General features: G+C 66.4%; 1 protein-coding gene across 2 annotated transcripts; it reads right to left on the reverse strand.

Moving 5' to 3' along the window:
• Positions 1-168: 168 nt before the first annotated feature.
• EXOC3L2 (exocyst complex component 3 like 2) lies at positions 169-13,815 on the reverse strand. 2 transcript variants are annotated; one of them, XM_065859385.2, is made up of 12 exons: positions 13,566-13,815; positions 11,685-12,141; positions 9,740-10,334; positions 8,533-8,647; positions 7,294-7,404; positions 6,534-6,634; positions 6,000-6,107; positions 5,789-5,924; positions 3,969-4,091; positions 3,742-3,897; positions 1,873-1,994; positions 169-587 (listed from the first exon to the last, which is right to left on the reverse strand). In XM_065859385.2, the coding sequence occupies exons 2-12, from the start codon at positions 12,136-12,138 to the stop codon at positions 248-250; spliced, it is 2,361 nt and encodes a 786-aa protein (XP_065715457.1). In that variant the 5' UTR covers positions 12,139-12,141; positions 13,566-13,815; the 3' UTR covers positions 169-247. The 2 variants fall into 2 exon arrangements, with proteins under 2 accessions (XP_065715457.1, XP_065715456.1); XM_065859384.2 differs by lacking the exons at positions 11,685-12,141; positions 13,566-13,815 and having other exon boundaries at positions 7,327-7,404; positions 9,740-10,508.
• Between the last annotated feature and the right edge of the window lie 996 nt (positions 13,816-14,811).

Here is a 14,811-nt window from a genome sequence, read left to right on the forward strand (position 1 = left end):
CCCAGTTTCAGGGTCCCCCCATTTTGGGACATCCCCATTTCAAGGTCCCCCCATTTTGGGACGTCCCCATTTGGGGTCCCCCCATTTCGGAACGTCCCCATTTTTGCGGTCCCCCAATTTCAAGGTCCCCCCATTTCGGGGTCCCCCCATTTTAGGACGTCCCCATTTTTGGGGTCTCCCCATTTCAAGGTCCCCATTCGGGGGGTGTCCCCATTCGGGGGGTGTCCCCACGCGGGGGTCCCCGCTCTCAGTTCTGGGGCCGTCGGGGGCGCAGCCGCAGCCGGGTCAGCGTCCCCAGTGATGTCCCCAAGGTCCCCAGCGCCGCGGGGCGGGGCAGGTGGCGCGGGAGGTGGCGCGGGAGGTGGCGCGGGAGGTGACACGGGAGGTGGCACGGGAGGTGACACGGGAGGTGACACGGGAGGCAGCGCGCGTCGCGCGGCACCGGGAGCTCGGAGAAGAAGGCGCGGGCGCGGGGGGGGGCGGGGGGGTCGCTCTGCCCCACGTCCCCCAGCACCCCCAGGATCTCCTGGCGCACCCCATGGCCACGCAGCCCCCGCACGTCCAGCAGCGCCGCCACGTGCTTGCGCCTGCGGGGACATTGGGGACGTTGGGGGCAATGGGGGGCATGGGGGCAATGGGGGCAATGGGATCAATAGGGGCATTGGGGGCATTGGGGTCAATGGGGCCAATGGGGACACTGGGGGTCATGGGGGCAATGGGTGCGTGGGGACATTGGGGACATTGGGGGGCAGGGGGGCAATGGGGACATTGGGGCTCAGGGGGACAATGGGGGCAATGGGGGCCATGGGGGCAATGGGGACAGTGCGGGCATTGGGGCCAATGGGGACATTGCGGGGCATGGGGACAACGGGGACCATGGGGATAACGGGGGATATGGGGACAAAGGGGACATGGGGGCAATGAGGGATATGGGCACATGGGGACAATGGGGGGCATGGGGGCAATGGGGACATGGGGACAATGGGGGCAATGGGGGCAATGGGGGATGTGGGGAGATTGGGGACAATGGGGGATATGGGGGCTATAGGGACAATGGGGGATGTGGGGACATGGGGGCAGTGGGGGACATGGGAGCAACAGGGGGACATGGGGACAATGGGAGGACACAGGGACAACGGGAGATGTGGGGACAATGAGGGATATGGGGACAATGGGGGGACACGGGGACAATGACGGGACCCCAGATTTGGGGCGCAGTGTCACCCCACATTCGGGGCGGCTCCTGTGTGACCTGGTCTGGCCCCGCGTGCCACCGGCCGCCCTGGGGACGCGGGGACGGGAGGGGACGCGGGGACGGGAGGGGACGCGGGGACGGGGGGGGACGCGGGGACGGGGGGGGACTTGGCCGCGGTCACTTCCCGCAGGGCGGGGCTGCCGGGAAGGACGGACGGACGGACACGGCGTCCTTGTCACCCGCTCGGTCCCCGGGGACACCGCGTCCTGTCACCGGCCCCACGGCCGGGTGGCACCTCTGCCACCGCACCACGGTGACAACGGGGACGGGTGTCACCCACGGCTGTCCCTATGGGTCCCTGTGTCCCACCTCACTGTGTCACCCCACCGTGGTGACAATGGGGACGGGTGTCACCCCACGGCTGTCCCTATGGGTCCCTGTGTCCCACCTCACTGTGTCACCCCACCATGGTGACAACAGGGACGTGTGTCACCCCATGGCTGTCCCTATGGGTCCCTGTGGCCCACCTCACCATGTCACCTTGTGGTGGTGACCATGGGTACACGTGCCACCCCACGCCCATCCCTATGGGTCCCTGGTGTCCCACCTCACCGTGTCACCCGGCCATAGCGAGCACGGTGACACGTGCCCCCCTGTCCCCGCGTCACCCCTGTCACCTCACGTCCGGGAAGTCCCTGGCCAGCACGGCCACCTCCATCTGCAGCGCGGCCGTGTCCTCCAGCACCAGCAGCTCCCGCAGCCGCGGCACCACCGAGTCCAACCAGGGCGACGCCGAGTCCTGCGGGCGGGCACCCACCGCACCCAGCTCACCCAAGGGTCCCCGCGACCACTGGGTGCCACCCAACTCACCCAAGGGTCCCCGCGACCACTGGGTGCCACCCAACTCACCCAAGGGTCCCCGCGACCACTGGGTGCCACCCAACTCACCCAAGGGTCCCCACGACCACTGGGTGCCACCCAACTCACCCAAGGGTCCCCGCGACCACTGGGTGCCACCCAACTCACCCAAGGGTCCCCGCGACCACTGGGTGCCACCCAACTCACCCAAGGGTCCCCACGACCACTGGGTGCCACCCAACTCACCCAAGGGTCCCCGCAACCACTGGGTGCCACCCAACTCACCCAAGGGTCCCCACGACCACTGGGTGCCACCCAACTCACCCAAGGGTCCCCACGACCACTGGGTGTCACCCAACTCACCCAAGGGTCCCCACGACCATTGGGTGCCACCCAACTCACCCAAGGGTCCCCATGACCACTGGGCATCATCCAACTCAACCAATGGTCCCCATGACCATTGGGTGCCACCCAACTCAACCATTGGGCACCACCCAACTCAACCAATGGTCCCCATGACCATTGGGCATCACCCAACTCAACCAATGGTCCCCATGACCATTGGGTGCCACCCAACTCAACCAATGGTCCCCATGACCATTGGGCATCACCCAACTCAACCAATGGTCCCCATGACCATTGGGTGCCACCCAACTCAACCATTGGGCATCACCCAATTCAACCAATGGTCCCCATGACCATTGAGTGCCACCCAACTCAACCATTGGGCGCCACCCAACTCCACCAATGGTCCCCATGACCATTGGGCATCACCCAACTCAACCAAGGGTCCCCATGACCATAGGGTGCCACCCAACTCAACCAATGGTCCCCATGCCCATTGGGTGCCACCCAACTCAACCAATGGTCCCCATGACCATTGGGAGCCACCCAACTCAACCAATGGTCCCCATGACCATTGGGTGCCACCCAACTCAACCATTGGGCATCACCCAACTCAACCAATGGTCCCCATGACCATTGGGTGCCACCCGACTCAACCATTGGGCACCACCCAACTCAACCAATGGTCCCCATGACCATTGGGTGCCACCCAACTCAACCATTGGGCATCACCCAACTCAACCAATGGTCCTCATGACCATTGAGTGCCACCCAGCTCAACCATTGGGCGCCACCCAACTCAACCATTGGGCACCACCCAACTCAACCAATGGTCCTCATGGCCATTGGGCGCCACCCAACTCAACCAATGGTCCCCATGCCCATTGGGCACCACCCAACTCAACCAATGGTCTCCATGCCCATTGGGTGCCACCCAACTCAACCAATGGTCCCCACGACCACTGGGTACCACCCAACTCACCCAAGGGTCCCCATGACCATTGGGTGTCACCCAACTCAACCAAGGGTCCCCATGACCATTGAGTGCCACCCAACTCAACCAATGGTCCCCATGCCCATTGGGCGCCACCCAACTCAACCAATGGTCCCCATGACCATTGGGTGCCACCCAACTCAACCAATGGTCCCCATGCCCATTGGGCGCCACCCAACTCACCCAAGGGTCCCCATGAGCATTGGACATCACCCAACTCAACCAATGGTCCCCATGACCATTGGGCGCCACCCAACTCAACCAATGGTCCCCACGGTCATTGAGCACACCCACCCCAGCAGCCACCCCCCACCCACCCGGGAGCACCCATGGGTGCCCAGGGCCTCACCAGGCGGTGGAAGAGCTCGCGGAGCTGCCGCGCTTCGTCGCCGAGCCGCGTGGCCACCCGGGCGCGCATCTTGGCCGACGTGCACACCAAGCGCGCCTGGAGCAGCGGCCGCACGTACTCGATGAGCACCCGCCGGTGCAGGTCGCCCACCAGCACCTATGGGAGAAGGTGTCACCATGGGACACCCCCCAGGTCACCCCGTGTCCCCCCCGCCGGGTGGAACCCACCTGGTAGGGCTCGGGGTGGAGGGGGCGGAGCTTCTGGGTGAAGCTGGTGATGAGCATGACGATGGCGTCGAAGGCGTCGGAGCTCGTTAGCCACTTGCGCTTCATTAGCTTGTTGAAGTAGGGCTGGGGGGCACCCATGGGTGGGGGGGACATGGGTCAGCGGCCAATCGCTGGGCAGCGGGGGGGTGCATGCAGGGGGGTGCACAACTCAACACACAACTCAATGCCAAACTCAACACCCAACTCAACACTCAACTCAACGCTCAACTCAACACCCAACTCAACATCCAGCTCAACATCCAACTGAACACCCAACTCAACATCCAACTCAACACTCAACTCAACGCCCAACTCAACATCCAACTCAACACTCAACTCAACGCCCAACTCAACATCCAACTCAACACTCAACTCAACGCCCAACTCAACATCCAACTCAACACCCAACTGAACACCCAACTCAACATCCAACTGAACACCCAACTCAACATCCAGCTCAACATCCAACTGAACACCCAACTCAACATCCAACTCAACGCTCAACTCAACACCCAACTCAACATCCAACTCAACACTCAACTGAACACCCAACTCAACATCCAGCTCAACATCCAACTGAACACCCAACTCAACATCCAACTCAACACTCAACTGAACACCCAACTCAACATCCAACTCAACACTCAACTCAACACTCAACTCAACGCCCAACTCAACATCCAACTCAACACTCAACTCAACGCCCAACTCAACATCCAACTCAACACTCAACTCAACACCCAACTCAACATCCAACTCAACACTCAACTCAACGCTCAACTCAACACCCAACTCAACACCCAACTCAACATCCAACTCAACACCCAACTCAACATCCAGCTCAACATCCAACTGAACACCCAACTCAACATCCAACTCAACACTCAACTCAACACCCAACTCAACATCCAACTCAACACTCAACTCAACACCCAACTCGATGTTCAACTCAACACCCAACTCAACGCCCAACTAAACACCCAATTCAATGCCCAATTGATGATCCTCATGACCATTGCACCCATGGGTATCACCCAGCCAATGGTCCCCATGACCACTGGGTGTCACCAAACTCAACCAATGGTCCCCATGACCATTGGGTGCCACCCAACTCAACCAATGGTCCCCATGACCATTGGGCGCCACCCAACTCAACCAATGGTCCCCATGCCCATTGGGCGCCACCCAACTCAACCAATATTCCCCATGCCCATTGGGGCATCACCCAACTCAACCAATGGTCCCCATGCCCACTGGGTGTCACCCAACTCAACCAATGGTCCCCATGATCATTGCACTCATGGGTATCACCCAGCCAATGGTCCCCATGACCATTGGGTGTCACCCAACTCAACAATGGTCCCCATGGCCATTGAGTGCCACCCAACTCAACAATGGTCCCAATCCCATTGGGTGCCACCCAACTCAACAATGGTCCCCATGCCCATTGGGTGTCACCCAACTCAACCAATGGTCCCCATGACCATTGGGTGCCACTCAACTCAACAATGGTCCCCATGACCATTGAGTGTCACCCAACTCAGCCAATGGTCCCCATGATCATTGGGTGCCACCCAACTCAACCAATGGTCCCCATGACCATTGGGCGCCACCCAACTCAACCAATGGTCCCCATGATCATTGGGTGCCACCCAACTCAACCAATGGTCCCCATGTCCATCGCACCCACGCCCACCACCCAACCCACCCCCCCACCGGCCGCCCACCCCCCCCAGCACCCATGGGCGCCCCTCCCCTCCCGCCCCCCCCCGCGGTGTCACCTTGAGGTCCTCGAAGAGCCTCCGGGTGAGGACGTGGTTGCAGGTCCGCGTCACCTTGTCCAGGGCCGCCTGCGCCTGGCGCCGCGGCTCCTCGCTCTGCGGGTGCCCGACCCGCGCCAGCCGCTCCGCCAGGCTCCTGCCGCGGTGACACGGGCGGTGACGCTGGGTGACGCCCCCGGGGGCGCCGCGGGGGCCTCGGGGGGGCGCTCACCGGAAGGGGGGGCAGCAGTTGGCCAGCGCGATGGCGCGCGCCGTGGGCCCCTCCGGGGGGGTGGCTTCTGGGGGGGCTTCCAGGAAACGTTCCACCTTGCGCTGGAAACTGGGGGGACCCGCCGGGGTCACCTGGCCCCTGGGGACACCAGGGGACACCCCGGGGACACCCGGGGCACCCGGCGCCCAAGGGAGCCACCACCCGTGGTCCCTTGTGTCCCCGTGTCCCTTCATGTCCCCGTGTCCCCATTCCCAGCGCCTCACAGCCCGTCCCTTTGTCCCTGTGTCCCCGTGTCCCCTCATGTCCCCAGTGTCCCCGGTCTCCCTGGTGTCTCCGATGTCCCCATGTCCCCAGTGTCCTCGATGTCCCCTGTGTCCCCCATGTCCCCTCACATCTCCGGTGTCCCTGCTGTCCCAATGTCCCCAATGTCCCCAATGCCCCCAATGTCCCCAATGCCCCCAATGTTCCCAGTGTCCCCAATGCCCCCAATGTCCCCGATGTCCCCAATGTCCCCCATGTCCCCGATGTCCCCACCTGTGCAGGAAGGCCACCAGCACTCCCAGCAGCTCGTGCGCCATGTCCAGCCCGAACTCGGGGTTGATCTGGGGCGCCCGCTCCACGTGCGCCCGCAGCAGCTGGTGGGGACAGGGACGTCACCGCGGGGACGGGGACGGGGACGCGGCCGCCACCGTCCCCTCGGGCCACCGCGGGGTCCCCATGGGGTGTCGCATCGCCTTGGTGTCACCTTGGGGTGCCCTGTCACCCTGGTGTCCCCATGGGGTCTCATATCGCCTTGGTGTCCCCATGGGGTGCCCTGTCACCTCGGTGTCCCCATGGGGTGTCCATTGTCCCCATGGGGTGCCCTGTCACCCTGGGGTCCCCGTGGGGTGTCCATTGTCCCCATAGGGTGCCCTGTCACCTCGGTGTCCCCATGGGGTGTCCATTGTCCCCATGGGGTGCCCTGTCACCCTGCAGTCCCCATGGGCCACCTGTCTGACCTGTGTGTCACCCCACAGAGCCCGGTGTCCCAGGGGTGTCCCCAGGGGTGTCCCAGGGGTGTCCCCAGGGTGTCCCCAGGGGTGTCCCAGGGGTGTCCCCAGGGTGTCCCCAGGGGTGTCCCAGGGTGTCCCAGGGGTGTCCCAGGGGTGTCCCCAGGGTGTCCCCAGGGTGTCCCAGGGGTGTCCCCAGGGTGTCCCAGGGTGTCCCAGGGGTGTCCCAGGGTGTCCCCAGGGTGTCCCAGGGTGTCCCAGGGTGTCCCCATGGTGTCCCCATGGTGTCCCCAGGGTGGCCGTACCCCGGTGACGCGGGTGGCCAGTCCCTCTGTCACCTCCTGGCTGGTGACGTCCTCGGGCCACGTGTCCTCGCTGAGCTGCAGCTCCTGGGCCACCGCCACCTCCAGCTTGGCCTGGGAATGGGGACGGGAACATGGGGACATGGGACATGGGGACGGGGACATGGGGACATGGGCACAGGGGACATGGGGACAGGTGAGAGGGGACATGGGGACATGGGGACAGGGGACATGGGGACGGGGACATGGGGACGGGGACATGGGGACGGGGACATGGGGACATGGGGACAGGGGACGGGGGACATCGAGACATGGGGACGAAGTCCATCCCAGTGTCCCCTGGTGCCACCACAGTGTCCCCCAGTGTCCCCCAGTGCCACCATGGTGTCCATCCCAGTATCTCCCCATGCCCCCCAGTGCCCCCAATACCCCCCCAGTACCCATCCCAGTGTCCCCAGTACCCATTCCAGTTCCCCCCAGTACCCATCCCAGTATCTCCCAGTGCCCCCAGTACCCCCCAGTACCCATCCCAGTATCTCCCAGTGCCCCCAGTACCCCCCAGTACCCATCCCAGTATCAACCAGTGCCCACCCCAGTGCCCCCCAGTGCTAATCCCAGTATCTCCCAGTGCCCCCAGTACCTATCCCAGTGCCGCCCAGTACTCATCCCAGTCCATCCCAGTGCTCCCAGTGCCCATCCCAGTCCATCCCAGTGCTCCCAGTGCCCATCCCAGTCCATTCCAGCGCTCCCAGTGCCCATCTCAGTCCATCCCAGTGCCCATCCCAGTCCATCCCAATGCCCATCTCAGTCCATCCCAGTCCATCCCAGTGCCCATCTCAGTCCATCCCAGTGCTCTCAGTGCCCATCCCAGTCCATCCCAGTGCCCGTCTCAGTCCATCCCAGTCCATCCCAGTACCCATCCCAGTCCATCCCAGTGCTCCCAGTGCCCATCTCAGTCCATCCCAGTGCTCCCAGTGCCCATCCCAGTCCATCCCAGTGCCCATCCCAGTCCATCCCAGTGCCCACCCCAGTCCATCCCAGTCCATCCCAGTGCCCCCAGTGCCCATCCCAGTCCATCCCAGTCCATCCCAGTGCTCCCAGTGCCCATCCCAGTCCATCCCAGTCCATCCCAGTCCATCCCAGTGCCCCCAGTGCCCATCCCAGTCCATCCCAGTCCATCCCAGTGCCCACCCCAGTCCATCCCAGTCCATCCCAGTGCCCCCAGTGCCCCCAGCGCCCCACCTTGACGGCTGCGATGCAGCTGCTCTCCAGGCTGCGCTGGGTCTCGGGGGGCAGGGGGGGTCCCAGCGCCTCCGCCCGCAGCTGCGCCCCCACCTCTGGGTGCCCCAGCACCTCCCTGGGGGGCGGCACCCGTGTCACCCCAGGGTGCCCCAGCACAGCCCCACGGGTGGCTCCAGTGTCACCCAGGGTGCCCCAGCACAGCCCCACGGGTGGCACCAGTGTCACCCAGGGTGCCCCAGCACAGCCCCACGGGTGGCTCCAGTGTCACCCAGGGTGCCCCAGCACAGCCCCACGGGTGGCACCAGTGTCACCCAGGGTGCCCCAGCACAGCCCCACGGGTGGCACCAGTGTCACCCCAGGGTGCCCCAGCACAGCCCCACGGGTGGCACCAGTGTCACCCAGGGTGCCCCAGCACAGCCCCACGGGTGGCTCCAGTGTCACCCAGGGTGCCCCAGCACAGCCCCACGGGTGGCACCAGTGTCACCCAGGGTGCCCCAGCACAGCCCCACGGGTGGCTCCAGTGTCACCCCAGGGTGCCCCAGCACAGCCCCACGGGTGGCTCCAGTGTCACCCCAGGGTGCCCCAGCACAGCCCCACGGGTGGCTCCAGTGTCACCCAGGGTGCCCCAGCACAGCCCCACGGGCGGCACCAGTGTCACCCAGGGTGCCCCAGAACCACCCTAGGGGTGTCCCATGGGTGGCACCCGTGTCACCCCCAGCACCCAGCACAGCCCCAAGGGTGTCAACAGTGTCACCCCAGGGTCCCATGGGTGCCATGGGTGTCCCACGTGTTCTGTTGTGTCCCATGGATTCTACGGGTGTCCCATGGGTGCCATGGATGCCCCACGTGTTCTGTTGCGCCCCATGGATTCTACGGGTGTCCCATGGGTGCCATGGGTGTCCCACGTGTTCTGTTGTGTCCCATGGATTCTATGGGTGTCCCATGGGTGCCATGGGTGTCCCACGTGTTCTGTTGTGTCCCATGGATTCTATGGGTGTCCCATGGGTGCCATGGATGTCCCACGTGTTCTGTTGTGTCCCATGGATTCTACGGGTGTCCCATGCGTGCCATGGGTGTCCCACGTGTTCTGTTGCGCCCCATGGATCGCATGGGTGTCCCATGGGTGCCGCGGGTGTCCCACGTGTTCTGTTGTGCCCCATGGATCGCACGGGTTGCCATGGGTGCCGCGGGTGGCCCGCGCTCTCACCTGGGGTAGGTGTTGCAGTGCCAGTCGAGCAGCAGGTAGAGCTCCGGCACGTCCAGCGGCCTCTGCGCCAGCGCCGCCACCTGCAGCGCCAGCGCCCGCTGGTACCCGCGCGCGTACACCCCGAAGGCGCCGAACTCGGGGGGGTACATGGGCGCCAGGTGCCGCCGCACGGTCCCCATGTCCCCCAGCAGCCGCCCGCTCAGCGCCGCCAGCCGCTCGCCCAGCCCCGGCCCCGTGGCCACCTGCGCCAGCCGCTCGGCGGCCGCCCGGGCCACCGCGTCCTGCCAGGCGCGCCGCAGCCCCCGCGGCCGCCCCGCCGCGCCGCTCGCGTCCGCCCGCTCCTCCTGCTGCAGCACCCGCACCACGGCGCGCAGCGGCGCGTAGGGGCCGCCCGCGGGCACCGCCTCGGCCACCACGGCCCAGAGCTGGGCCAGCAGCGCCTCGTAGAGCAGCGCCACGTCGCGCGCCTGCCGCCCCGCCCGGGACGTCGCCGGGGCCGCCGGGGCCGCGGGGCCGCACTCGGCCTCCAGCGCGATGATCTGCTCGTCGGCCGCCACCAGCTCGCGGCGCTGGATCAGCTCCAGGATCTCCAGCACTGAAAGGGGGCGCCCGTGGGTGCGGGGGTGGCACCGCGGGGACCCCCCCGTGTCGCCCGTGCCGCTGGGGGCTGGGGTGGCGCCCGCGGGGGGTTTGTCCCCAAGGGCTGTGGCTCCTCCTGCTCTCGTGTCCCGAGGGCCCATCGCCACGTCCCCGTGTCCCTGTCCCCATGTCCCCAAGTCCCATTTCCACATGTCCCCATGTCCTTATCCCACGTCCCCACCTCCCCCATGTCCCCCAGCCCCACATCTGCATGTCCCCGTGTCCCCATGTCCCCATGTCCCCAGGCCCCATGTCCCCAAGTCTCCATATCCCCAGGTCCCCAAGCCCCACATCCCCATGTCCCCAAGTCTCCATCCCCATGCCCCAACGTCCCCACATCCTCATGTCCCCACGTCCCCCACACCCCACATCCCCAAGTCCCACATCCCCATGTCCCCAAGTCTCCATCCCCATGTCCCCATGTCCCCATGCCCCACATCCCCACATTCCCTGTCCCCAAGCCTCATGTCCCCATGTCCCCAAGTCTCCATCCCCATGTCCCCCATGTTCCCACATCTCCATCCCCACATCCCCAATGTCCCCAAGCCCGATGTCCCCAAGTCTTCATCCCCACGTCCCCAAGTCCCCAAGTCTCCATCCCCACATCCCCACATCCCCATGTCCCTAAGTCCCCACATCCCCATGTTCCCAAGTCTCCATCCCCACATCCCCATGTCCCCAAGCCCCATGTCCCCAAGCCCCATGTCCCCATGTCCCCAAGCTGCATGTCCCCATGTCCCCAAGTCTCCATCCCCACATCCCCGTGTCCCCATGTCCCCAAGCCGCCTGTCCCCATGTCCCCAAGTCTCCATCCCCACATCCCCACATCCCCATGTCCCTAAGTCCCCACATCCCCATGTTCCCAAGTCTCCATCCCCACATCCCCACGTCCCCACGTCTCCAAGCCCCACACCCCCACGCCCCCAGCCGCCTGTCCCCACGTCCCCACGTCCCCAAGCCGCATGTCCCCATGTCCCCAAGTCTCCATCCCCACATCCCCATGTCCCCAAGCCCCATGTCCCCAAGCCCCATGTCCCCACGTCCCCAAGCCACATGTCCCCATGTCCCCAAGCCTCCATCCCCACAACCCCGTGTCCCCACGTCCCTCAGCCCCACACCCCCACGCCCCCACGTCCCCAGCCGCCTGTCCCCATGTCCCCAAGTCTCCATCCCCACATCCCGTGTCCCCACGCCCCCACGCCCCCAGCCGCCTGTCCCCACGTCCCCAAGTCTCCATCCCCACATCCCGTGTCCCCACGCCCCCACGCCCCCAGCCGCCTGTCCCCACGTCCCCCGTCCCCCTCACCCGAGAGCTGCTCCGCGCCCCTCCCCGCGCCGCGCGGCCGCTGTCCCCCGCCGTCCCCCTGCGCCCCCTCGGCCCCGTCGGGCGGGGCGGACCCGCGGCGGCCCCGCGGCCCCAGCGCCACCCGCAGCAGCGCCCCGCGCTTGGGGCCGGGCGCGGCGCCCCCGTCCTCGCTCGCCTTGCGCCGCCCCGGCAGCCGCCGCAGGAGCCCGGAGTCCTCGGAGCGGCGCCGCGCCTGGCGCCCCCCGGCCCCGGCCCCGGCCCCGTCGCGCTCGCCGTCGCGGTCGCGGTCGCGGTCGCCGTCCTTGGGGCCCCCGCGGCGGGCGCGGCCGAAGGGCGCCAGCCCCACCAGGCGCTCCAGGGTGGCCCGGCGGCGGTAGCGGCTCTCGGGGTTGGGGGCGAAGGGGTCAGCGTCCTCCTCCTCCTCCTCCTTCGGGGGGCGCTTGGGCAGCGGCATCGCCTGCGGGACGGGGGACGTGGGGACGGGGAACGGGGGGACCTGGGGACAGGGGAACAGGGGAACAGCGCACGGGGGGATGTGGGGACAGGGGACAAGGGGACGGGGGAACAGGGGGACGGGGGGACAGGGGGACATGGGGATGTGGGGACCTGGGGACGGGGGACAGGGGGACAGGGCACGGGGGGATGTGGGGACAGGGGACGAGGGGACGGGGGGACAGGGGGACGGGGGGACAGGGGGACATGGGGATGTGGGGACCTGGGGACGGGGGACAGGGGGACAGGGCACGGGGGGATGTGGGGACAGGGGACAAGGGGACATGGGGATATGGGACAGGGAGACGGGGGCAGGGGGACATGGGGATGTGTGGACAGGGGGACGGGGGGAGAGGGGGACGGGGGACAGGGGGACAGGGGGACGGGGGACAGGGGGACATGGGGATGTGGAGACGGGGACGGGGGACAGGGGGACAGGGGGACGGGGGACAGGGGGACATGGGGATGTGGAGACGGGGACAGGGGGACGTGGGGACAGGGGGACAGGGGACAGGGGGACGTGGGGACAGGGGGAAGGGGGGATGTGGGGACAGGGGGACGGGGGAACAGGGGAACAGGGGACCGGGGGACAGGGGGACGTGGGGTGTGGACACGGGGTGGCACCCAAAGGGACACAGGTGGCACCCAGAGGGACATGGGGTGGCACCTAAAGGGACATGGGGTGACACCTAAAGGGAAATGGGGTGGCATCTAATGGGACCCAGGTGGCATCTGATGGGACCCAGGTGGCATCTGATGGGACCCAGGTGGCATCTAAAAGGACCCAGCTGGCAGCCAAAAGGGCAGAAGGGACATGGGATGGCACCTAAAGGGACATGGGGTGGCACCTAAAGGGACATGGGGTGGCACCTAACGGGACAGGGGGTGGTACCCAAAAAGGCAGAGGGGACACAGGGTGGCATCTGAAAGGGCATGGGGTGGTACCCAAAGGGACAGGGGGTGGCACCTGAAGGGACCCGGGTGGCACCTGAAGGGACATGGGGTGGCACCTAAAGGGACCCAGGTAGCACCTAAAGGGACATGGGGTGGCACGCAAAGGGACCCAGGTGGCACCTAAAGGGACATGGGGTGGCACCTAAAGGGACATGGGGTGGCACGCAAAGGGACCCAGGTGGCACCTAAAGGGACATGGGGTGGCACGCAAAGGGACCCAGGTGGCACCTAAAGGGACATGGGGTGGCACGCAAAGGGATAGAGGGGACCCAGGTGGCACCCAGAGGGACCCGCGACGGCACCCAAAGGGAGCCAGGTGGCACCCAGAGGGACACGGGGTGACACCCAAAGGGACCTGGGGTGACACCCAAAGGGACCCCGGTGGCACCCAAAGGGACCCCGGTGGCACCCAAAGGAGCCGCACCCCACACGTACCCCTGGGTGGTGACGCCGGGCGCGTGGCGGCGGCTGCGGTGACAGCGGTGGCGGTGACAGCGGTGACAGCGGTGGCGGTGGGGACAGCGGTGGCAGTGACAGCGGTGGCGGTGGGGACAGCGGTGACAGCGGTGGCGGTGACAGCGGTGACAGCGGTGGCGGTGACACGGGGGCGGTGGCAGCCGGGGGTTTCCTGAGGAAGCGCCTCCCCGGTGTCGCCTCCCACGGCGGGGACGGGGTCACCCGGTGCCACCTCCCGGTTCCGCTGGGTCACCGGACGGGGGGGACGCGGGGGACGCGGGGGGGACGCGGGGGATGCGGGGGACGCAGGGGACACGGGGGACATGGGGGGGCGTGGGGGGCGCGGGGGACATGGGGGGACACAGGGGGTGCGGGGGACGAGGGGGGATGCGGGGGACACGGGGGACGTGGGGGGTGGCGCGGGGGACACGGGGGGACGCGGGGCTCACGGGGGTGTGGGGACATGGGATATGAGGGGACGTGGGGGGACACGGGGGGACATGGGGGATGGGGGGGACACGGGGGAACGCGGGGGACATAGGGGGACGCGGGGGGACATGGGGGACACGGGGGGACACGGGGGACACGGGGGGACATGGGGGACGAGGGGGGACACGGGGGGCACGGGGGACACGGGGGAACGCGGGGGGACATAGAGGGACACGGGGAGCGTGGGGACACGTGGAACAAGGGACCCCAAATGGCACAGGGGACCCCAAATGTCACAGGGACGGGACCTTGGGGACACAGGGGACACCACTGGGGACACAGGGAACTCAACTGGGGACACAGGGGACCCCAAGTTACAGGGGGACAGGACCCTAGGGACACAGGGGACCCCAAATGTCACAGGGGTAGGACCCTGGTGACACATGGGACTCAATTGGGGACACAGGGGACCCCAAATGTCACAGGGACGGGACCCTGTGGACACGGGGACCCCAAATTACATGGGGACAGGACCTTGGTGACACAGGGGACCCCATTGGGAACACAGGGGACCCCAAATTACATTGGCACAGGACCCCAAATGTCACAGGGACGGGACCCTGGGGACACGGGGACCCCAAATTACATGGGAACAGGACCCCAAATATCGCAGGGACCCTGAGGACACGGGGGACCCCATTGGGGACAGAGGGGACCCCAAATGTCACAGGGACGGGACCCTGGGGACACAGGGAACTCAACTGGGGACACAGGGGACCCCAAGTTACAGGGGGAC

This window comes from Patagioenas fasciata, chromosome 33 (assembly GCF_037038585.1).
Source record: "Patagioenas fasciata isolate bPatFas1 chromosome 33, bPatFas1.hap1, whole genome shotgun sequence".
Lineage (NCBI taxonomy): Eukaryota > Metazoa > Chordata > Aves > Columbiformes > Columbidae > Patagioenas > Patagioenas fasciata.